The 26049-nt window shown below is 33.2% G+C and overlaps 1 protein-coding gene across 1 annotated transcript in view; it reads left to right on the top strand.

The window, feature by feature from the left end:
* The window catches only part of mon2 (Mon2 homolog, regulator of endosome-to-Golgi trafficking), a 261987-nt gene that overhangs the window by 144334 nt on the left and 91604 nt on the right, over window positions 1-26049 (top strand). Inside the window, exons 20-21 of the mRNA XM_085807699.1 lie at window positions 1365-1475; window positions 10964-11148. Coding sequence (XP_085663825.1) covers window positions 1365-1475; window positions 10964-11148 — 296 coding nt within the window. The remainder of the gene's footprint in view (window positions 1-1364; window positions 1476-10963; window positions 11149-26049) is intronic.

The raw sequence follows: 26049 nt of genomic DNA on the forward strand, positions 1-26049 counted from the left end.
TGAGCTAGCAACTTGAGGTGTTATGAAATTTGCAACAAATAGTCTAGCCAGCGTATTTAACCTGAACACGTGGTGCAACCTGAATGTAAACCAACCAGTTTATGAATGTTTATCAGCTGTATCCATTCCTATATACAAGGTCATCCCTAATAACAGAAAGTGTTTGACTTCACTGCTTTAGACATGCGTGTGAGAAGTCACTCACAGCCTCTAGATGACAAGCTATAAAACCAACTATCATCAACCTTCAAAATTGAGAGGGTTAGAAATTGCCCAAGAGAAGCATTTCTCTTCAGAACCATTCACCTCAACACCAGCTTTTCCACTAAAGAGCTAAATTAGCTGCCATAAGATATTTTTTATTTGAATAGTAGCATTTCTATTTGCATTTATATTCTTTTATACATATTTCATACTTTTACAAAAAATATCAAGTTTAAGCAAAGAATCTGTTTTTAAAATTTGACAGGTACCTACTTACTGCATGCTAAGAGTATAGCAATTCAATTTAAAAGTTTTCTTGATTTGCTTGTTATTAGCTTTAACTATAGTTCAGTGCACACCAGATGAAAAATCAAGTTGCTGATTTTAGTATATGACAATCAGATTTGTGGGATGGATAATCAGATTGGGGGAGCACAATGCTGAGTGATTTGCTCACATTGATAATAGATGACTGTAAATTGTAGTTTCAAATGAAGGGCAGTGCAAGGATGGTGACGATACTAGAAGGGAATTTGCAACCTTTAGATGGGAGTTTATAAAGTAAAGACTATTTTAAGATTAAATTGCGAGAGAGGGGTTATCTTGGTTTAGCAAATCGAAAAGTGTAGATAGATTATAAGCTCATAATGGAAACTGACTTTATTGTGTACAAAACATTGTTTGAAGGAATTTTTGGCTAGTGCAAAGTAGTGCATTATTAAAATGTCTAGTATCAATTAATACATAAGACTAATAGCTAGTATATTTTAGGCTCAATTCTTGTCTAATTTGGATTTCATTAGCCTCCGGAATAAAGAGATTCTGAAAATGCATTGATGTCTTGCATGTAAATATTTTCTGTAATATCAAATTGCATAAGAGAAAGCTTGGTTAGATTCAAGTGAGTGAAGGCTTCATTTATTTGTAGAGAAAAACATTGATTGATGATAATTGAATTTGAAATTGATTTTTTTTTCTTGGGCTGAATACAAGCCATAATTTTATTTTGCTTTCTGTTACGGGGGAGCTCAAACTAAAAAGCAAATTAAAGGTTTACAAGACAAATTAAATTTTTTTAAATATGTGTTATATAAACCATTTAACAGTTCATTCTTGATGTTTCTTGAAAATATTATTCATGGGTATGTTACATTTTTTAGGTATGTCAACATCCACATATCAGAATGAGGGAATGGGGAGCAGAAGCTGTAACATTTTTAGTAAAAGCTGCTCTTTTTCATAAATATGAACCATCTCTAAAGGAAAACAAAGTAAGCATATTTTGTATTATTTATTTTTATACAATATTTAGCAGCATTCTTTAATACATGCTATGTATGGTGTCTTAAGTATTGATAGTTTTTAATATTAAAGAAACCATGCATAATGTGTGTTAAAGAATGCTGATGAATATTAAATAATTTTTTTTTGTTGCAGTTTATGTAAACAATTAAGAATAATAGTTCTATACATTTCTGTTTTTTATATGGTATATACTCCCGTGTTAAGTAATTTTGCATGAAATATTTGTAGGGCAGTTTGGCTTGAAATGTAAGAAATTATAGCATAGTTCCTTTCAAAGTAACATTTGCTCGAACACACATATTTACTGTTTGATATCTGTTTTACTGTTTGATACTGATATCTGTTATGACTAGCTTTTGCTTTGTTTTGAGAGCTGTTTAGAAAAAAGAAAACAGCAGAAAAATGAGAATGTGGGAAATGTTGCAGCATGACAGAGAGCTGTTTTTGATAAAATAAGCATTTATTTTACTGAAGCTGCAATTCAGAGTGCAACATTGGGCTAAAAGATGTTGAATGCAACTACTACCTGGCATCAACTACTGTCCAAATTGAGTTTTCATGGTGATACTTCAGCAACTTCATACAATGGCTGAGTCATAGTGATACTTCTGCAGCGCTATGTAAAATATGCTGTCCTGGATCAAGTTGCTTGTATTTCTTCTGTTAAAGAGTATGCTAATTCCTCTAACAGCCTCATTAAATCATCTCACTCCCATGTATGTGGCATGATGTTTCCTTGAACGTTTCTAGGAATGTGTATAGTATCTGAGAATGAACAGGGAATGAAGTTTGTGTGAAATATGTATTGTGTGAAATGCACTGGAAGTGCTTTCACTTAATTCAGCTGTGCAAAAAGTCATGAAAAAAAAAAAAAAAACATTTCAACATGTGCATTGTTAACAGCATGATATAGTCTGTCATGGTGATATTTTAACAAGGTAATTTGGTGTAGCACTTGCAGTTGCTTGTGTGATAAGCTTTTTGAGGTGGTCAAGAATATCAGTTCTTTAATTGTAGCTCTCAGTTTTTGAAAAGCAGTCTTGTGGGATAAAATTTTAATTTCTTCTTGAAGTAGGTCCATTTTTTGGTAATTCATCATCTTGGAAATGAATCATTCAACTTGTCTTGCACTTGATTCTCAAAGTAAGGCAGTGCTGTGTCTTACTAAAAGATCTGTAATTCAGTGTTTTTCATAGTTATCTGCTTGATTTAAGGGAGCAAAAGTGTTTATAGGATGTCCAAATACTCATTTATTGTAATTTTAACAGAAAAGGAGCTAAAAATTTTGCTTTTCATTAGGCTGTACCTAACGATGCTTCATAAAATATTAAGCCTCAAGTTCACAAGATTGTAACAATTTTCATTATCATTTGCAAAGAACATTGCCTTAGCTGATAAGAGGATATTTTAGAGAAATTCTGGTTAATTGTGAAGTCTATGCATCATGCAAACACCATAGGTAACCCTGTGTTTCTTGTCTCACAGTTTAATTAAATACAACAGTTAAATTTTATAGAACTATAACCATAATCTTTTTTGTGATGTTATGCAAAGTTGTTCAAAATGTGAAATGGACTTCTGAGGGTTAAAAATGCGACTGATTATTTTAGCTGTATTTTCTGATCTTAAGAGCCTTCCTTTTATTTTTCTCTTTGGTACACTGCCAGTCTGCTGGAACCGTTTTACCACTGTCTGATGTTCTGATGTGGTGAGACATCATTATGCTCTCATCTGAATCACGTGCCAGATTAATGGGTTTGTGCTCTATTAACCATTAGGTACGCACAGCTTTTTCTTATATCTGAAGCATAAGCAGCATTTAAAAATTACTAGTGCTTAAATAAAAAAAAAGTGGCATGAGTTGTTATCATCACTTGGAGATATGAAAATGAAATGATAAAAATCATGCAGTGACTCCTTTGCTGAGTTCAAGGCTAAAATTTGCAAGTGGCTCATCTGCCTCAAGTGCTGGAATTGGAATGAATGTCCTAATCAAGTTTACCTCTGTTTATTATGTTTCATTTAGGGCTGCTGTGTTTATGAGAATTGACATTCAGATGTATGCAGGATCATGAAGAAGGTCTCTTTTGCAACATGATTTTGTGGCAATTTTATTGGCTTCTTTAATTTTAAGGTTATTGTTGTGCTGGACATTGTTGAAAATATTAGCATTGTCCCATTCAGTTACCAAGATGGGTATTCTAGGAAGTGTTTTACCGAAGACGTACTATTTTCTTTTTTCATTGATTGAGAGTTTATAAACATCTTTTTATGCTGAGTTAATCTTATTGATAATTATTTAGATGTCAAATCAATTGCATTGGATTTCAGTATTTGTTTCTTCATTGCAGACAAGCGGCTGTTTCCTATCTGATGAATACTGTATGGACTGAAGGAATAGTAGGGCAATGGTTTAATTAATTTATTCCAAGTAAATTCCACTAAATTTATTTATACAGTCTGAGATACAAAATTACAAAATCCCCCAAACTGGTATGCAAGTTACTGAATAGCAGAATGCATATGATTAAAATTTGGACACTAATGAATGAGAAATTTATTCTGTAGTGCTTGTGAAGAATGCAGTGTGAATGTATTAAAGCCTTTTGGAAACTTAAGTTATGTTTTTCGACTTGTCTCCATCCAACTGTGCATCCTGGAGCCAGGTTTCATTTGGAAATTGGCATATTGGTACATGCCCATCAATGTGATGGACCAGAGAACATAATTCTTCGGACCATGCAACTTTCTTCCATTCTTGTAATGTCCAATTCCGATGTTTCTCGACCCATTGCAGACTTATCTGGTGATGACATGCTGTCAGTGCAGTGACATGCTTTGGCCTCCGGCATACGAAAGCATGTCCATATGGTGCACAGTGTGTTGACAAACATTGTCTAGGTTGCCACTGTTGTAGGTGGTAGTGATTTCAGCTGTTGTAGCTCTTTGATCACAGCGAAAAATGCATAGCAATCTCTGCTGTCTTCTGGAATCATTGAACCATCGAAGACACACTGCTGCCAAGTGACTTGTCATTTCACCATCCATACACCACTTTCGATATGTGCTCCCAACAACTGCACGTGAATAGCCCACTAAATGCACCATTTTTGATATTGATGTTTCCAGTCGCTGAGCCGTAATGATTTGACATTCATCAAAGTCTGATAAATCAGCTGCTTTTACCATTTATGTTGCTAATCTCGCTATGTTTGGAAAGACAATGTGAAGCCACTTTACATACTCCAACATCAGCCACGCACTCACAGTGGTTTTGTTCTTGGATGAGCTCATTGTTATAGATGGAGGGTGGCATGATGTAATGGCTCTTTGTCGTAAGACATTTTAAGACATTGAACCTCTCATGAAACACCCTCCTTGCTGTTTGTAAGCTTGTTCACTAGCTCTAAACACTGTGAAATTGCAAATGAAGTGAAAGGCTTCATTATCAATTATAAATGTTAGTGATATTATCAGTGTTCTGTTGTAAATGTTAGTGATGAATTTTGATGCATTTGTTAGTTGCTCAATTAATATTTTTACCCAAATCTTTCCAAACTTGAACCAATACACTGATAGATGGAAACAAAGGCTTAATATCAGACGATATCATGTTGTCATGTTGTCTTTTAATATCATGTTAGAGATGAGTTTCTAGAAATTGTAGTAAAATTTGTTCGTTCTCGTTCTAATAGTTGATTATGTAATCGGATAATTCTCTAAATATATGGTATACACAAAAGAAAGGGGCAATTTCAAACATTAAGAATTAATTTTCTGACCTTTCATGGGTACAATTGCACCTTCAGCTGTAGCAAGTGTCCATGATTCTGAGGTGGTGTTAGCACAGGGTTACTCAACTGGGAGGGAATCCTCCTTAAGGGTGAATGAGATCAGCCGTATATTTAACTGTTAATTATTTATTTTTAGTTTATGAATATTTATTCAAATTATAGTATTTATCAACATTTTCTATCCTTTTTGTTATTTAATTTATAAAACACATTAAAAATAAACTAAATTTAAATAAACCTGTACTTGTACTTTTCAATTTTTGGAAGAAGAGAGAATGATCTAACAATCGTGAAAGGGGTGCATGGGGTAAAATAGGTTGAGAATTACTGTGCTAGCAGTTTTCTCATGCTTACTGAGAAGCTAGAGGTCTGGCTTCAAAGAAGACATAGCTGTGTGCTCTATTTTTAGGTGACAAACTCTGTAATTAACTGCATCATGAATTCCATGCATGGTTTAAAAGAAATTTCACGGTGACTCTCCATACTTCAACATTTCTGTGAAATTTCCTATGAGAAAATGGCCTTCTCTATTTATGACTCCCATTTGCTGGATTTCATACTGCATGATTTCTTTCTTTGCTAAAAGAAAATATTTGTATACCTTGTATGCTTGGAAGCCGATACTTATATTTATAGCTGACATCCATCCAGAAACTTCACAATTGGGTAACACATGTATTCCAGACTATTATAGCAGATAAGATGGAAAAGCATTTAATTGCTGTTTGGGTATGTATTTGATGAGCCAGGGCACATGTGCAGTATTATCAAAACATTGAAAACTGTTCCCTTACCTCTGCTTTTGATGTATGCTGTGCCAATACCTTAAACAGAACAACTACCAGATTGTCGTTTCAAAAACTAGTGGCCTACAATCGTGTAGGTCACCTACTTCCTGCTGCAAAAGAAATGTGTGTTTTCAAAGTTGTACTAATAGCATGGTTTCTTCAATGCTATGTATGTGTATACACACATTATTTTTCCTTTTTTTTGTTATATATATATATGTAGAGGGATGAAAATATATATTTTCAATTCATTTGCGGATATAATATTGGAAACATATTCATATGTACAAAAATATATTATAAATTATTAATTTTTATATGCTGATATGTTTACAATTAAAATAATGCTTACATGACTTTTGACTTAAGATGTGTAACAATAATGAAAAGTTAGAATTCCACCCTTCCCATGCTAATAATAGTATAAGTCCTTAACTGCATAACAAATATACAGGAAGGATGTATGGAAATATTTTTTAAGGAAGTTAGAAGCATTCAAATTTCAGCAGGGAAAATTTATAAGAACAATATTTTCTGTTACAGAAACTAATTTTATATATACACACAACTTATATTGCAGTTCTTTCATATTTTTATAAATAACAAGGTGTTAGCCGAGATATTTGCCTTCATTACCAGAGTATATGTCATAGAGCCTAAGTGCTATGAAGTGATAGGATACTGGACGTTCCTTGCATTAACAACTCCATCCCTCCCTCTTCCCGTAATGAAATTCACAATTTTTTTAGTAAATTTTCCTCTGCTGTCACTCAATTAAGTTATTTAATAACATTCTCAAAATATGCTTACATTTATTACATTCAAATTCTAGTTTTTTCATGTAAATTAATATTAAATAACCATTTTCAGTAAAGTTTTGTGCTGTAATTGACAACTGTATTTTATACTGTTGCAATAAGCTTTTATGCTATGAATAAAAATGAAGTTTTTCAAAAGAAAATTTAAATTATAATCTTTTTTCATCATTTAAAGTTTGATTTTTTTTTCTTCCCACCTTATTTGTGGAGTGAGTCATTTATTTTTTCTCTGTAACCCTTAACTAATATGTCTGAGGCAACATACACAAGCAGTTTAAGAAGATTGTTGGAAGAGTGTTAATTTCACATGCTTCAGATGGCAAATAGTTCTTATTGCTACACAGTAGTTCCATAGTGAGCTGGGTTGCAGTAACCATATAATTTTTAATTTTTTGAAAAATAGATTCATTTTCAAAAGATATTAGCTTTGGTATAATAATGTAGTAACAATTATTTCTTATGCTGTGCAAAACTGCACTTTCTATTCCAATAATTAAAAAAAAAAAAACCAAGAGCATGTTTATTGTTTTAACAGTTTTTTTTTTTTTTTTTTTTTTTGTGTATAAAAACTTCTAGTACAGTGTTTCTATTTTCTGCTATATGCATATGAACTTAAAATTTCAAGTGGTAAAATTAAACAAAATTTCAAAAATTGGAGATTTTAAAAGGTAAGTGAATATTTAGCAATCATACTATTCAATGCATAATTATAGTACCTGATAGATGAATACTTTATACAGTATTATACATAATGTGTACTATGGAAATGAAATTCCATAATATTAATGTAACCATTGTTTTAAATACAGAAGCAAATACATTTGAAAATTTCAGCTTAAAGTTAGGCTTAACCCTCTGAGCGGCCCGTGTTTTGGGATCTGTGATGAAGACCTGTATTTAAAGAGCCTTTATTTGCTAAATATATATATTTATCTGTTTTAGTCCCTATTTTCATAAACTTACATACGTCAAGAGGCATTTATATTATTAATGAAAGTAAAAAAGCAAAATATCCTAAATTGTAAGCTAATATATAACAAGTGGCAGAAAATCTCATGACTGGATAAAGCCGGTCATGGCACTCGGAGGGTTGACGTACCCTACAGTACTTCAGCATTGAAAAATTTTCTCGCTGTATCAAATTTAACTATTCTTTAACAAATCTGCTTCCTTAGGAAATATGCATGCTGACAATTTAGGGCCGCCATTATAATTTCCTTTGCATAACAGCATACAACACTTTCAGGCATAATGAAAACTGACAAAAAATGAAGATAAAAAATCAAGATAAAATGAAACATACAGACATTCAACCTACTAACTTAAATGCTATGTTTCGCTAATGCATCCTCTCACGACCACAGACTAATTCCTCTTGCTTGCTAATGCCATCTGAATGCTTTCATCAAGATTGCTTTGGTTTGACCAAATAAACTATCTTTTGCACCCCATTGAGAAAGCCAACTATTTGTGACATCACTAAGCTGTCAGCCTCCAGAAGGGAGGCTTCTGTTTAAGATGGTATTGTCTGTGCCCATGTGAGAAATAATTTCATAAACTTTTGAATCTACATCTCTTTTTTTTTTTTTTTTTTTGTGTGTGTGTATGTGTGTGTGTGTACATATACCGGAGTGTGCTGGGAAATGAAAAAGTGTAGTACACTTCCAATAATTCAAGAATGTTTGTAATCCATGCATGTTTTCAGATGCAAACAAATTAAATGAAAATTCAATGTGGTAGCAAATGTATCATCCATCAACTTTATTATGCTTGTATGCAAATAAACTTTTTAATAGAAGTACCCTACATTAATAACATATTTTGGTTGGAAAAGCAAATTTATTATATTAGTTGGCTTTTGCTACATGTGCAGTAATCTTTATTATTGTTTTTATGACTACACATTGATCACATCTTGAATCTCTGCAAATATTTCGTTTTACATAAATCTCTACTTTTGGATATATATCTTCCACTATCTCTCAGAATTAATTTTGAGTATGTAAACAATTTATTCAACCTCTCTTTTTTAGATTAGTTCAAACTTTAAATGCGTTAATGCTAAGCTTTGTTGTAAATGTTTTTTGGTCAGTCCATGCAAATTGGTTTCTAATATACACTTAAGAATAGCATTTACTGAGATTTCCCTGGCATGAAAAATGCAGAGAAGGCAGAAAGGAGGGAGGCTGGCTGATAGGAACCTTACAGACAGTTAAACAACTTCGAATGTGGTCGCTTTGTAAGGTTGTGTGAAGCTGGGCGGTCATACCGAGCAATAGGGTGCCACTTTCAGAGAACAAACACTGCTGTGCAGAGATGTTTGCAGCAGTGATTGCTACAAGGAAATTGCTGATGAAATGAAGGCTCTAGAAGGCCAAGGAGAAGGCGAGGCAGGATAGGATGATTGTTAGCCAGGCCCGAACCCCCCCTCCAATGGTATCATTGTCAACTTTTCAACGTACTACAGCCACATACCTCCCATGGTACCTTTCCACCATCTCACGGCACCTGTCTGAGGCAGGGTTACAATCACAGAGGTCTTTAAGATGTTTGCCATTTACCCCATAATATCGGTGAAGTCGTTTGGAGTGGTATCGCAGCAAATCATCATGGTTGCCATCAGACTGGCATCGTATAGTGTTCAGCAATGAATCCCGCTTCACTCTTGAAGCAGATGACCATCATGTTTGTGTCTGGAGAGGACGGGGCCAGTGATTCCAATCAGCCTTTATTTTATAAAGGCATACAGCTCTGGTGTGATGGTGTAAGACGCTATTTCTAATGACAGCAGGTCATCTTTAGTCATCCTCCATACATATTTAATAGCTCAACGATATGTTGATACCATACTGTGGTGGGTTACATTACCCTTCATGGCACGTCATCCTTGGGCCATTTTCCAACAAGATAACACCAGGCCATTTACCGCTCGCATGTTTCTGGACTGTCTCCGTGCAAACATTAGGATGACATTAAGAACCTCTACCACTCCTTTCCTCGACGAATTCAGGCATGCAATTGCCTCCAAGGGCGGTTCGACTAACTACTTTGAACACTCAATGGGTGATTGTGAGCTGTGAACAGGTACTATGATCTTGATTTTTAATCATTTTATTATCTGTCTATCAGCTCAGTTTCATCAGAAACAGCCACTTCCTTCATAGTGCTTCAATTTTTTTGCAAAAAAAGTGTGGTGTATATATATATGTAATGTACCAGCTTTTGTCCAGAATAAATAGATTGATGAAGAATCATAGTTGTAGTCGTAGCTTAAATTATCAGACGATAAGTTTGAAAAATACGATCCATTTATTATTGGTCAGGAGAAATAGCAGTTACAAAATCAGATATCCGGAGTAAATAAAAAAGAACTACTAATAACATTTTGTATGAAGTTTAATGCATCGTTACATTAAAGAAAAGATCCCGATATTCCTTTGCGAGTCCTTTTATAGCCTCTGGAAAGGCAGACTTCCAAGAAATGATGTCAGCCTCGTCAGCCATTCCAGCTCGCTTTAAACATTTCCAGAACATTCTATAACTGTACGTGTAGAAAAGGTGGGAAAAACAACTTGACTACGGGGCTGTGGATTTAATTCCACGTACTTTAAAATAAGAGACCGTCGCCATTAAAAAATGAAAAGAACATACAGTTAGAATTTTAAGTGTGTTCTTGACTATGGAAAATTATTATTACAAAATATATATAGAGAGAAATACTAGAAGTGATCAGTATTGTATTGCTGTACAAATTGTTCAATAATTTAGGGTTATTAAATTTTTACTGTTTTACCAGTGGTAGTGTAAGAATTATTGTGCAGTAAGTGCCAGTAAAAATTAAAACTTGCTGTTTTTTAATGATTTTAGCACTGATGTCATATTCTGTATTTAAATAAAATTATGTTTTGGTTTCTCTATTTCTAATGATGTTTAGTCTTTTGTTATTTAGTGTGTTCTTTTTAGTATTGATTTCATGACTAAAATGTTTAATATCTCTTGAAGGTACTTCATAATGTGCATGGTCCTTGTGAAGTTTGATATTTCTTTATTACAGAAACTGCAAATTATGCTTCTAAGTCCTTTGCAAGAGCTTTCCTCATCTGCATATAATCCATATCCAGACATACGTCAGAAACAACTAGATTGTGCACTTCAGGTTCTTCATAGTAGTGGTGACATAATATCCAGTGGGTGGCCTCAGCTTTTGGATGTAATTGGTGCTATAAAGGAAGATCATAGGTATTTCTTTAAAAGAATTTTTTTTTTTTTTTTTTTTTCTGTTTTTAATTGTCAAAATATCTTTTTAGTGTTTAACTGATTGAAAAAATATTTCAACAGCCTCATTGTTGCATCTGTCTCATCTGGATGTTGTAGATTTATCATACTTTGAGAAGTTAATTACAGTAGAGTCCAAAATTCGGACATTCAATATCCAAAATGATCTAAAATCTTGACCTCAAAACCACAAACATTTTCTTTTCCTGTATGCTTCACACGTGCACATTTAATTTTTCCCCCCATAATAAAACATATGGAGGGTCTCAATTCTTAATTTCACTTTGGCACTAAATAAATACATTGTTACTGAAGAAACAATAATTTTCTAAACATTTGTGTGATCAATAATTTTGGCTGGGTATTTGCTTCACATGCATTTCAAACCGAAGCATTCTACATACAAACATCGTTGATTTTACACCTACTAATATTTTACATTCCTGATGCCAACCTGGCGAATCATTATTTATTATATTTTGCTTTCATCACATGTTTATAAACATACAACAACTTGAGTAATGACTCATGCAGCAATGCCCAAACAATTTTTTATATTAATAATTTATTAACAAAGAGTGTGGTAACCTTTTATTTTTACATTTCTCTTGGCAATGATTATAGATATGAGTTAAATGTGCTAAGAAATGTTGACCAGGAAAAATTTAACAATCATTTCTTTCCATGTGCTAAAAATAGGTTTTGTTAATGATACTCATAGGCCAAAAGATTACATTTAGTGCTATTTAAATTAAGAATAACTGATTTATTTTTCACATAAAACCAGAACTGGCACCAGGCAGAATTTAGGGAAGACAAAATTTTTGGAATTTTAGAGAAACACCAAGCAACAAAATTAAGGCCTGAAATGTTTTTCGAATTTAGGGAAATCACTCAGATCCAAAATTGACGGGCAGCAAAAATTTAGACCTTAGGAATGCGCTTGATAGCAGAATTTAGGCCCCACAGAGACTATGTCAGGCAAAATTTAGCAGAACAACTTGTCTTTCATTACCAGTCCCATGATACGTAGCCAGTAATGTATAGCAGATGCCATTAATCTAGGCTAAAATTATACTTTTCTGATTCCAGGGAATTGCAGTGAATACAGCAGGTTGCACTGTTCCTTAACTTTCTGATTTGATCCAGCTCATTATTTTTTTCAGGGTGTTTTTATTATAGCAATTTTATGAAAATTAGTTTGAACTTACGATTATGTTGAAAAGAATTTCTAGTTCTGGAGCTGCAACAGGATCTAGAAAGCGAAAGCATATTTTGATGTCCATTAAAAAAAAAGTGAAATTGCTGCAAAAAATGGATAATGGTATATCCATCTCAAAATTGGCCAGGGGTATAAGCATTGGAAAGTCAACTGTATATAACATAAGAAAACAAAACAAAACAAAAAATTGAGAACAAGAACAAACATGACAAAGTGATGACTGAATGGGTCAGACAACATCAAAGCAAGGGCATGCCATTAATGAGTCCAGTGCTAACGGCTCAAGCTAAAATATTTCACTAAGAAATGAACTTAAAAACTGAGTGCACGTATTTGACCGGTTGGTTAACCATATTTTAAAATTGCCCTAGTACAGTCAAAAGTCATTAATTCGGACTCGTCGGGACTTCGACGATTCCGGATTATCGTTTCTTCCGGATTATAGATCATCAGTTTAAATCTGGTAAGATGGCATGCAGAAATTATAAAATTAAAAATATGAAACAGTAATTTATGAAATAAAGAACAATTATGATCTAAAGGTTACCAAAATTTACAAAAAAAAAGCTTAATATTTGTTTACTTTATTAAACATTTCTTTCAGTGTAAGTTGTTTAAGTTGCTTTGTTTTTATGTGATAATACTTTCTCTTTAATTCTATAAACAGACATAATTTCTTGTTCAGTTACAAAGTTCCGCTGTTTATGTCCTATAATTGCTGTGTCGAGAATACCGATTAATTTGTCAATTGAAATTTTTTCATTTTCAATAACCTCTGTGTCACTTTCTTTGCTATTGGAAGCGAATTATAATGACAAGGAATTTCATTTAAATCATATCAAAGACAGAGTACATGTAGTAAGGAATTATAAGCCAAATAAAATAGAAAGATCTGCCCTGAAGGTAAGGATAGTGCTGACAGATCAACCTCTAATTCATTGCACGCCACGGCGTCCCTCTCCCCCACTGCCGCCACACAGCAGTGTGAAATTGCTAAACAGATTTCGGAATGGCTAGAGAAACAAAGGATATGCCTTTATCCATTTTTTGCAGCAATTCCACTTTTTTTTTAAGGACTTCAAAACATACTTTCGCTTTGTAGATCCTTTACATATTAGTAAATATATATCGGAAATTCTATTTGACATAATCGAAAGTTCAAGCTTACTTTTATAAAATTGCTCTAACACTCTGCAAAAAATAATAAGCTGGATCCAATTCGAAGATTAAGGAACAACGCAATCTGCAACATTAACTGAATTAGATAATTTTAGCTTAGCTTATACCGTCTGTTAACATTAAACGCGCATGCGTAAACGTATTTTGCGCACATGCACATGTATATTCGCAGCCGTAAAGGTCTTGCATGCGTAAAAGCATATGCGCATGTGCAGAAAGTTTGTAGCTTTGAGGTCCGGATTATGGGTGTCCGAATTAACGACTTTTGGCTGTATGAGGCAATTAAGAATTTCAGGGAAAAAAGCTTCAGCTGATACTGAAGGTGTTTGCAGATGAACTCATTAATAGTGAAAAGTTATCTGTATAACAAATTTACAGTGCTGATGAAATTGGTCTTTTCTGGCAATATGCATCACAAAATACCGTCAACCTCTACAGAAAAGGCTCCAACTGGTGTCAAAAATTCCAAAGCGAGACTAACAATTTTAGCATGTGCAAATGCTGCAGGAATACACAAGTGTAAACATTTCGTAATATGAGAAAATATGTGACCTCGAGCATTTAAAGGAGTAATGATTTGCCCCTTTATATAACATGCAAATAAAACAGCATGGATGTCACAAGTGTTAATGAATGATTGGTTTGGAAATCATTTCATTCCCGAGGCTCGGCAGATTTCAGTTGGTTTACCTGAGGACACAGAAATTGTCCTTAATGTAGATGACTGTTCGGCTCATACTTCACTTAAAGTTTTAGTAAATGATAATGTATCTGTATTATTTTTTCCTTCAAAATATACATCCATCATTCAGCCTATGACTATCGGAATAGTGCACACGCTGAAATGCAAATATAAAGTAGAATTTTTAAAATCTTATAAATAAAATCTTAAAAAAAAAGTTAAATTATTTGAATAATGGCAAGATTATTCAAGAATTTTTGAAATATTTTAGCATAAAATATGTTTTATGGAACACTGCAGAATTGTGGAAGGAGATGCCCTCAGATACTTTAGAAAATGCTGCACATAAGTTATAGGCAGCTAACATATTTCATGGTGAGGAGGATGAATATGATAGCTGCGAATGTGATGGTTTTCAGATATCACAAACCAAAGGTGAAATTTTACAATTAATGAATTTTTTAAGCAAAAGTGGAGAAATGGTAATAAATGAAAATATAACAGCAGTTTTTCATTGTGATGACAATGCCCCAATCATCAAGTAATTAATGGATGGTGAAATCTGTTGTATGGTTCTAGATCCAGAAAGTATCACTACTGATAGTAAAGAAAGTGGCAGAGAGGTTATTGAAAGTGAAAAATTTAGATTCACAAGTTAGTCGGAATTCTTGACTTGGCAATTCCAGGACTTGAACAATGGAGCTTTGTAACTGAATAAGAAATTATGCCTGTCTACAGAAAGAGAAAATGTTAGTACAAAAAAAAGCAAAAATTTCCTTTGAAAGAAATGATTAATAAAGTAAACAAATAAATATTATAGAAATATTATCTATAGAAATCTATTATAAATAGATTATATAGAAATAGAAATCTATTAGTTGAGTTTCGCTTCAACGAAATGCAGCCATGTTTATTATTCCAAATGAGAAGAAAAGCACATGATCACTCAAAGCAATCTTATTGGCTAGAAACCCCAATTTTATCGTATGCTAGTGAGCAGTGAACACCAGTTCTGAAATCGCGGCAGAGAACATGTCCGATTTTTGGCGCATGCGCAGATCCTTAAAATTGTTGCTCTACGAGAAAGTCGGCCGAGAAAATCGCTTCGTGTAGATGGGCCTTAAGATTAGCTACATCTTATGAAAACTAATTTGCTTTACTTAAATCAGCTTTTATTTTTTGAAATTATTGGTTGTAGATGTATGCTTCCATTTACAAAAATGTTTAAAATATGGGCATTGATGTTTTAACATTTTAAATTACCCTACCCCCCAAAAAAAATGAAAGAAGTGCAAAATCGAACTTTTTATTTCATACAAAATGCCCATACTTAGTAAAAGTTTATACATATTATTGAAACAAGCTTTTTTTGGGGGGTGAGGGTCATGGAAGAAACGTTTATTGAGATATTTAAACTTTGTGGTTGCTAGGGAGCATTCAGGCATCACGTACACAGGGAAGCAAAATATTTAAATTTGTGTGTAATTAAAAATTAAATATCTGTTAATAAGATTTCTGATATTAATGGATTAAGTGGCAAGCATTGCTGTGCAGACTGACGGGAAACACAATATAAAAGTTTTTCAGAAAAGGAGATGATCTTCACGTTATAGAAATCATGTTCTTGAAAACAATGGCAGCCTTCAGTATTAATGTATGTCCAGTCTGTAACCTTTTTGTCATCATTTATTAACACAATGGACTAGCCTTCCTTACACTCCTCTTCTGCTCTTTTCTGTTTGCTCGGAGTCTTGCTGCTGGTAATCTAATTATGTTAATGTTACTAAATTCATAGCATTATTTGCATAAATTAAACATGAAAAATATTTTTAGTCCTGTGATTTTTTTATGATTGTTAGGTTATGATTCTAGAAATGTCAAACAAAATTTTTGCATTTAAAATTATGGATTACTACTGTGAAAATACTTTGAGCGTACAATATGTTTCATAATTATAAGTTAAACTATGTGTCATGCTAGAAAATCATAAAGGAATATCACTGAATGATATTAAAGAGGAAAATTAAACTCAGAATTATTTTAATTTATTTTTCAAACATCTCGACAAATGCAGCCAAAGACAGAAAAGTACCTGATTTTGAATTTGAATTTGTCAATTAATTTTTGTGTTGTGGGAGCCAAGTATTTTTGTTCTTTATTTTTATTAATGAATATTAACTTACATTGAATGTTACTATTTTGGACCAGAGTACTGTCTTCAGTTAAATTTTGTAACTTTTACAAATTTCATATTTAAAATTTAAAATATGTAAGTCAAACACAACAACAGTAAACATATCAAATTATATTTTGTCATACATTAACTAAAGCATAAAATAAAAATAAATTGTTTTCAAGATTTTGTTGAGATGGCTTTTAATTGGAAACTTGCTCCAACAAAGTTTTTAATAATTTAAAGAAAGTTGAAATCTGTAAAGTGATTCATGCTAATAGAAGCATTGAAGCTTCGTGAAGTCTTTCAACCTGGTGAACAATACTGCTACAAGGGAATGTCTTTTTTGATCATACGATACATTTGGCATTTAATCATTAAATGGGAAACAATTAAGAAATTTTAATCCTAAAGCATACATATAAACCTTTTTGAAAAATCAATGCTTGTTCTGAAAATCTTCTAAAAAATCAACTAAAGCAAAAGAAGAAAACATGTAACAGCTTTTGGCAGAAATAATGCAACATAGTTAAATTTACTCATTATTTATTTAATTTCTGCAATATTTTGTAATTTTTTTTAAGGTTTAACTATTTTAACTATTTATTTAACTTTTTTGGGTCATGCACACATATTTATATTTTCTATTTTTATTAAAACACTGAAATAGATTTTGGTATTTTATTTTTAATAAGATAAAGTATGAGCCCTTTGATGAAATTTTCATATGTAACTACTGCGTTTTTACATAGTATATATCTGTGTGTGTGTGTGCATGCATGTATATATGCATATGTGTTTGTGTGTGAGTACATACTATATATGTGGTTATAAATATGCACACACATGCACAGTGTACACATATATCCTTAGTTGGCTTTTATTTTCCCAGCCATTGGTTGTAGACAGAGACTAATTCCTGTACTCAAGTTTGTTATTATTTACAATTTTTGATGTTATCTTTATCATGGTTTGAAAGGTCAGTTAATCAGTAAATAGAATAATTTTTTTTTGGTTGTTGTTTCCATTCAGAGATATTAGTTTTGATGTCTTAATGTGTAATGTTCTTTAATTTATAATTTCATTACAAATGAAGTGCCAGAACTTTTGCACAAATAATTTATCCATAGTAAACATGCATAGAAATTCTTGCCACTTAATTTGTTAACCAAATGTTAAATACCCAAATGTAGCCACAAGTATCATGTTAAGATTGCAGAAACAATTTAAAGATACTGGTGATGTATGCGCAAACAACAAGGTCAAAGTCGAAAACATGCCACAACCGACTCTCAGGACTCCATTAGGCAATGATTGCTAAAAGAAGTAGACAACTAATATCAGCCTACCTTGCGTGGGAGTTCACTGAAACTGCACTAACTCAACTATTCAGATATACCTTGAGTGTCTAGCACATTAAAGAAGATTGTATTCAAGGCAACCCATGATTTATGTCTCTCTAACACAGGCTGTAAAATGTACCCTGTTGCAGTGGTGTAGATATCATTGTGTATCAGAGTTCTCTTTACTGATGAATTTTATTTGGGTTTTGTGAGTGATTTGAGATGTTTTCTAACGTAAAGGAAGTAATATTCATACAATAAGCCTGAAGACACCCGTGTGGGGGGGAATCTCCCTCCTTTTTTAGTTTTAACGTTATTAAAAATTTTTTAAATGACATGTATGACAACATGTTCTACTATAAAGATTCTGCAGGAGTTTTTTAGAACTGAATTATACCTAAAAATTATGACTCTCGATCTCTGGCCACTACCAGTTTAGACTAATTTTTCCGAGGAAATGAACAGTACTCAGATCTCGACAACTAGAATATGAAAATGAATATCACTAGCCCGAGAGATAACTGATTGTCATGGGTGTTCTGTAATTATTACTGAAGATTGTTTCAACAGGATTAGAAATGAGTTCCCTTCTCTGAAGCAAAAGTATAAACCAATGGACTTCTTCAATATTGATAAAACAGAGCATTTAGCTTTTTATTTAAATTAAAGTCACCTGTATTCAAGAGGAAAGAGTGTTGTGACAGTTAGCAGAATAAACTGTCTGTGATTATGAATTAGTAGCTAATCAAAATGGAATTGAAAAATGTCCATTGCTATTTCTCATTCAGTAAAGAGCTACTCTGAATCTTCCCTAGTAGTGTATTTTATATGAACTAGCATGTCTGGCTATAAGGTACCTGCAAGCTAATTTTCAAGATTCAAACACCTTTTCTTAGCGAATGGTTTCATATGCAAAATAACCATTTCCTAAACATAACGTCAAAAAGAGGAAAGATGTTGAGTGATAGAAAATACTTAGAAGCAATATGAGTTAAAAGTGAGTGATGTATTAAGATAACAATATTTTGTTAAACTATTTTTACTTGTTTCCAAGAGTATAATTATAATCATTAACTTTTTAAGTGGGCAGAAATTCAAGGAAAGAAAACTGATTAAGAAAACAAATTTTTAATAGTGAATTTCCTGGAAATATTTAATTTTTTAAAATAACACGATTTACGTGTGAGGGGGGGATGGCATGTAGGTAATCTGAATTACTTCAGTTTCGAGTAAAATTAAGTAAGCATAAAGCAGATGTGTTAGAAAGGGAGGGAAAAGAAACATAACGTCATTAAGTTATTTTGAAGCAGGAGAGATGAAAAATGAGCAATGCCCTTGCTGGGATTTGAACCTGGACCCCTCGAATACACATTGAGTAAGCTACGATTACACCATGAAGGCATGCAGAAAGAAAAGAGAAAATACTTTATATACTCCCCCTTTCAAAGGACGACTGGGGATTAGGGAACACAATCGCCAAATCCTGGTGGTGAAGAACCATCATCCACTTTTAGTTTGTGTGCCACTGTAGAGTCATAGGTTTTTTTGGTGCAGAAGACAAGAAAAATGAGCAATGCCCTCTCCGGGACTCGAACCTGGATCTCTCATATACGCGCCGAGTGTGCTACTGTTACACCATGAAGGTATGCAGAAATGAGAGAGAAAATACCTTATAACCTTGTAAGTGCTCCCTTAAAATGCTGTAGTTCTCTGTTCCATAAGATTCAAGACTGTCCTAGACTGCAGAAATTCCTCATTATGTTATGGCTCTTTTTCAAATGCTGTGTACTTTTGTGAATTAAAGGAAAAGTTCAGAACTACTATTCCATTATGCTCAGTAAAGTTGTTTTTTTAGGAAAGGGAACACACTTTCACCATTGATGACGCTTCCATAAAAATTTGATTTAAAACTTATTAAAAGAATATACATAACTTGCGATATACATGGTGTTCTGTTTAAAAGAGAACTTTTCATAAAAATAGTAAATATTCACATATGTGCAATGGAGCTTTTTTGCATACACACATACATATATGAAATATAATTTAAGATATGTAAGAAAACATGTCCACCTAATTTACTGCTTTTGATTGTATGTTTTGCCTTGTTCTTATCAACCTTTTAAACCTTTTCCTCACCTCTTTCATGGATGACAAAGGAGAATATGCCAGCCTTTGAGAAGAGCTATCAGTAATACTTAATGCCACATTTGAGTGTGTCTCAGATCAGAGGGAAAGGATTTAACAGCATACACTGAATATTACATACTCTGTTATGGAAATATTGGTGTGACAAAAAAAAAAAAAAAAAAAAAAAAAAAAAAAAAAAATTTGCAGAAAATGCTAAGCTTCTTGCTGACATCGCTATCAATACATCAAATCTACTAAAATTGTTTTGCATTTTCAGTGGAATGGAATGATGTTCATCCTGCTGCCTGGCCACAAAATATTTTCTAGGTGATGAATACACCACGACTGATGATTTTTATATTCCCAAGTAAAGGAAATGTAAAGCAAACAACTCTTAAGGTTCTTTGTCTGAAACTTGTAGTGTATTGAGAGCAGAAAATTGGAGATTAACTTGCATGTGTACATCAATTTCTCTGAATTTGGGAATTCGATTGATGATTGACAGGTTCTTGATCAATACCAGAGGTTTGGGAGGGTCAATGATTAAGAATTTGAGTGTGGTGACACTACAGGTTTGTTAGTGATTGAGAGGTCTTCTGGCCAGTTGGGGGACAAAAAATATTTAAAACATAAAAGCGATGAAAACTGGGTTCCTTTTCATTACATTGAAGCTCACAAAAAGTTGGAAACTCATTAGCGACTTTGTGAACTGCCAAAAAACATTTATTTTGCAACTTTTACAGTTCATAAACACTGTTTTTTTTCATAAATAATGATAAAAAGAAGCATTTTGTAAGGAACAAGAAAGTTTATTAGGAAAAACAAATCTATGTAATCAAAATTTACATTTTTACAACCAGGGATATAAACTGTGTGTATCTACATATACCCGAACACGTATGTGGTATGCGGTTGCTTAGAATATATATTATCATGTGTATACATGAAAATATGCCAAAAATAGTCAGTTCTACCAAAGTTTGTAACACTTTTATTTCTCCTTACCACATGCGTTTGTGGTGTAATTGGAAGGCACATCTGGCTAGCAATTGGAAGATGAAGAACATAGCATAATTTTCACATTTCCTGTTGCAAAAGATTCTGATGAACAAAGGTGGTGGATGATAATTCGTCACCATTAGCACTTAATGATTAAGTCCTCTTTTCTCCAGCTGCTCATTGTGAGGGAGAATTTAAGGTTCCCCCCCTCCTTACTAAATGTATTTGTGGTATACCTGGAAAGTACATCCATCTAGCAAGGTTCAGAGTTCAAGTCTTGGCAAGTAAATGGCACATTTTTCATGTTTCAAGTTGCAGAATACATTGTCTGTGCAAGTTGAACCTAAAGGATATGGACAATCAGAAAACATTGAAGTTGTGTTTGACTTATGCATGAAAATGGCTTTGGTTTCATCTGAATGTCTGAACTGTGGGAACACCATGCAGTAGTGTGATAAAAAGGAATTGGTTGATCTGTATGGTGCTGCCAAAAGCAAGGGAATGTGAATTTGCATGATGATTGTGAGCTGTGTGGAGATGCTTGTGGTTTAATAAGAGTCATTTATGTATTAATGATATTTTAAGGATTACTACATATTATCATAGAATGTGTACAATTTAATTTGTCATTTCTATTTGTTATTGCTGATTTGTATCTGTTGATGGGAATAGACACTTAAAATTGGAATAAGCTAAAAATGTTTATTTTCTTTAGCATGATGCAATTTAATATCTCTTTCTGTGATGTCTCCTAAAGTTGTAAACTTTCAGGAAACAATGCAGAGAACATTTCAAATTGGTAGTTTTGATTGGCAATTCAAGGAGTGAACTAAATCATAGTTTTGCCTGTTGAAGATATCATGTTTGTATAATTCTTGCATGCATTTTAAAAAATAAAAGTTTTGCAACAAATATACTTACCATGTTGCTTTCAAAGAGACAAAAAGTTCTTAATATAGACGAAATAGTGAAGAATAGCTATGTTTCTTTGCTTAAAATTTTTTGGAAAATCATGGCTTTAATTTGAGATATACAGTACAAAGTCTTTAATCCGGAATGATCTATAATCCAGACCTCAAAGCTACAAACTTTCTGCGCATGCGTAAACACATAATGTGTTTACGCATGCGCATAATACATTTACGCATGCGCGTTTAATGTATAACGGATGGTATAAGCTAGGCTAAAATTGTCTAATTATATATTTCAGTTAATGTTGCAGATTGCTTTCTTCCTTACGCTTCTCATTGGATCCAGCTTATTATTTTTTGCAGACTGTTAGAGCAATTTTATAAAAAGTAAGCTTGAACTTTCAATTATGTCAAAAAGAGTTTCTGATTCTGGAGCTGCCAGAGGATCTACAAAGCGAAAGCATGTTTCGATGTACCGCTTCCGATAATGAAGAAAGAGACAGAGAGGTTGTTGAAAACGAAAAAATTTCATTTGACAAGTTAGTTGTTAATCTCGACACAGCAATTACAGGACTTGAACAGTGGAACTGAACAAGAAATTATGTCTGTTTATAGAATTAAAGAGAAAATATTAGCACAAAAAAGGAAGCAACTTAAGCAACTTACATTGAAAGAAATGTTTAATAAAGTAAACAAATAAGTATTAAGCTTTTTTTTTTTTGTAAAGTTTGATACCCTTTAGATCATAATTGCTTTTTATTTCATAAATTATAGTTTCATATTTTTAATAGTATAATTTCTGTATGCCATCTTACCAGATTTAAATTGATGATCTATAATCCAGAAAAACCCCTAATCCGGAATCGCCAAAGTCCCGACGAGTCCGGATTAAAGACTTTGTACTGTATACATTTTGAAAGAAAATTACTTCAAAGACGAACATGTAATAGTAGAAGTTATTACTCTTGTATATATTTTGGAATGATATTTAAATATTCATTTTTCGTATCATTTAATGTATTCCAACTCTTTCAGTGGATTCATATACTTTCAATTTTATATAAATTCAAATTTAATAGCTATGCAGTTTTAAATTATACCATTTATTTTAAATAGATTCTTTTATGTACTTTGAAGATGATTTAAATATTCATTCTTTTCATCACTGAGTGTATTTCAGATATCTCATCACATCCATGTATTTTCAATTTTTGTACAGCATTAAGTTTCTAGCTGTGCAATTTTAATAAATATTTATTTTAAATAGATTGTTTAATATGATTTAAAGCTGCTGAGTATAAGAACTTTATGTGATAGATGTCAAGCCAATTCAACTCATTCCATACAAGTATATGGATGACAATTGTTTTCCCCTTACAAATGCATATTTATTTTATAAGTGCTATAAATTCTCTGTGTTGTTTCTTGTACAAGTAGATACAGTACAAAGTCCGTAATCCAGATGTCCATTATCCGGAATGCTCTACACTGCTGGTCATTAAAATTGCAACGCTAGGAAAGAATGATCTGACGAACGTTAAAATCACAAGAAAGTAAGAAGAGGTTGGGACATGCAAATGATTAGTATTTCAGCGTATTTAGTCGACTCTGGATGGAGAAACGATGATGGAAGCACTGCATAAAAGTGTAGTGGTTGTGTAGTGGATTTCTCATTCGGAAAATGCTTTGTAAGGTTGGAGTTTGTTCAGAATATCGTGTTATGCCTCGAATAGCATGCAGAATCTTAACCTCCTCCCATGACTAATGCCAGAGAGGACAGACATATTGTGAGATCAGCCCTGCAAAACCATATGACCACATCATGACCATTAGTCAGGAAATGGGCATGTTAAGCAGCACGCCAGTGTCAGCTCATAAGGTGCGTTGATGTTTGCAGCAGCGTGGGCTGTATGCAGGGTGACTATTACTTTGGCTTCCCCTGACAATGCAACATAGAGACAGAGACGGCGGCTCTGATGTGCCAAACAACAAAACTAGGTACAGGAGTGTACAATGGCAGCTTTACAAACAAGTCCTGGTTCTATGTGCTGTATTCTGATGGTTGTATGCATCTCTGTAGTTTCCGAGGAGACCGCATGTCGCCTGCTTGCATTCGCTATCGGCATAAGGCCCCTGCACTTGGTGTGATGGACAGCCATTCGGTACACAAGACGCACATCTGTCGTTCGGATCGACAGTAACTTGAACACAGATGGGTACATTTCTGACATCTTACGTCCAGAGGTTATACCCTATCTTCAGGGCACCCAAACGCCATGTTCCAACAAAATAATGTAAAGCTACATGTTGCATGTCGTGTCCTGAGCTTCCTAGATACATAGGGTATTCAATTGCTGCCCTGGCCTGCACGGTCTCCAGATCTATAACCCACTGAAAACATCTGGTCATGGGTTGCTGGGAGACTAGCTTGCCACCGCTCTCCACTAATACGGTTGATGAATTGTGGCATAGACTTGAAGCAGCATGGAATGTGTTGCCTATTTCTCTCATCCAAGGCCAATTTAACTCCATGCCTAATGGGGTAAGGGCCGTTTTAGCTACCAGGGGTTGCAGCTGTTTCTGCTAATTTCACACCCCTGTAAGCCTCCAAACTGCTTACAAATTTAAATCCTTTATTTTCATGCCATACTTTTTACGTGCAATAAATATCTTTTTTGCATTTACTTTCTTTCATGGAGTTGCAGTTTTAATGGCCAGCGGTGTATAATCCGGACCTCAAAGCCACAATCTGTTTTTTTTTTTTTTTTTTTTTTTGTATGCATTATGCATGGCCGTAGAATGTAGAACGGACAATAGCCGCGGATTTGAAGGTTTTTGGACATCGCAAACTAAAGGTGAAATTTTCCAGTTATTGGATTTTGTAAAGAAATGTGAAGAAGTGGTAATAAATGAAGGTGATATAACAGAAGTTTTTCATTGCGACGATAATGCCCCAATCATCAATCAATTAACGTATGGCGAAATCTGTAGTATGGTTCTAGATCCAGAAAATACCGCTTCCAATAGTGAAAAAAGTGACAGAGAGGTTATTGAAAACAAAAAAATTTTAATTGACAAGTTAGTCGGTATTCTCGACACAGCAATTACAGGACTTGAACAGTGGAACTTTTTAACTGAACACTAAATTATGTATGTTTATAGATTTAAAGAGAAAGTATTAGCACACACAAAAAAAAGAAGCAACGTAAAGAACTTACATTGAAAGAAATGTTTAATAAAGTAAACAAATAAATATTAAACTTTTTTTTTTGTAAATTTTGATACCCTTTAGATCATAATTGCTTTTTATTTCATAAATTATAGTTTCATAGTTTTAATAGTATAATTTCTGTATGCCATCTTACCAGATTTAAATTGATGATCTATAATCCAGAAAAAATCCTAATCCGGAATCGCCAAAGTCCCAACGAGTCTGAATTATGCAATTAGTGCTGTATTTGCAAAACTGCATTCTGAAAGCATATTGATTGAACTATAATTAATGAACCAGAATAAATTGTTTCTACAGGCTATAAACACCATTTTTCAAAACTGTTAAGTAGGCAATGATATCAGCAGTTCCTCCAAAATGAAGAGAGGGGACAGAAATTATCTTTTGTCCCTAACTCAATGTATTCAACTTGTTTGTACTAGGTATTAGTTATTTTGTCACATTTAATTTCCAAAAGTATATCAGTCATTTCAGAGTCTCTGCATTTTAATTTGTATACAGTGCTAGGTTTTTCAGGAAGTTCCAGTGGATTGACAGAAAAATGAGAATATATTTAATTTCACCCGTAATGAAAAACATTTATAATGCTAATTAAAGTAGTAGCATTCTGTAAGAAGAGCTGTCTCCCTTTACTGTGGTAGATTGTTACCTGTAATGCAAATTTTGTGTTGAACCTTTCTTTGCCTTAATCATCATTTTGAAATCATTAGTGATCAAGAAAGGACTTCAGTGTTTCAATGGGTTAAAACTGCCTGATGTAAGGTCTGTGTGGGGGATGTTCAAACTATTTTAACTAAATTGATATGTTGTGTGGGACAAATGATGGTAGATATTGTTATGAATCAAAATACTTCTGATGCACAAGCCATGTCCTGTCTCCTGGATTGCTGGATGCTGTATTTTAAGCAAGTCATTTTTATAGCTATGTTGATTGTGGAACTTTGACCCAAAAAGTATACTTGCAAAACTACTTTTCTGTCCCAAAACATGTGAT

The sequence above is a fragment of the Stegodyphus dumicola genome, chromosome X1 (genome assembly GCF_044657685.1).
Source record: "Stegodyphus dumicola isolate Sdum_Otavi_A_Nest chromosome X1, ASM4465768v1".
Classification (NCBI taxonomy): Eukaryota; Metazoa; Arthropoda; class Arachnida; order Araneae; family Eresidae; genus Stegodyphus; species Stegodyphus dumicola.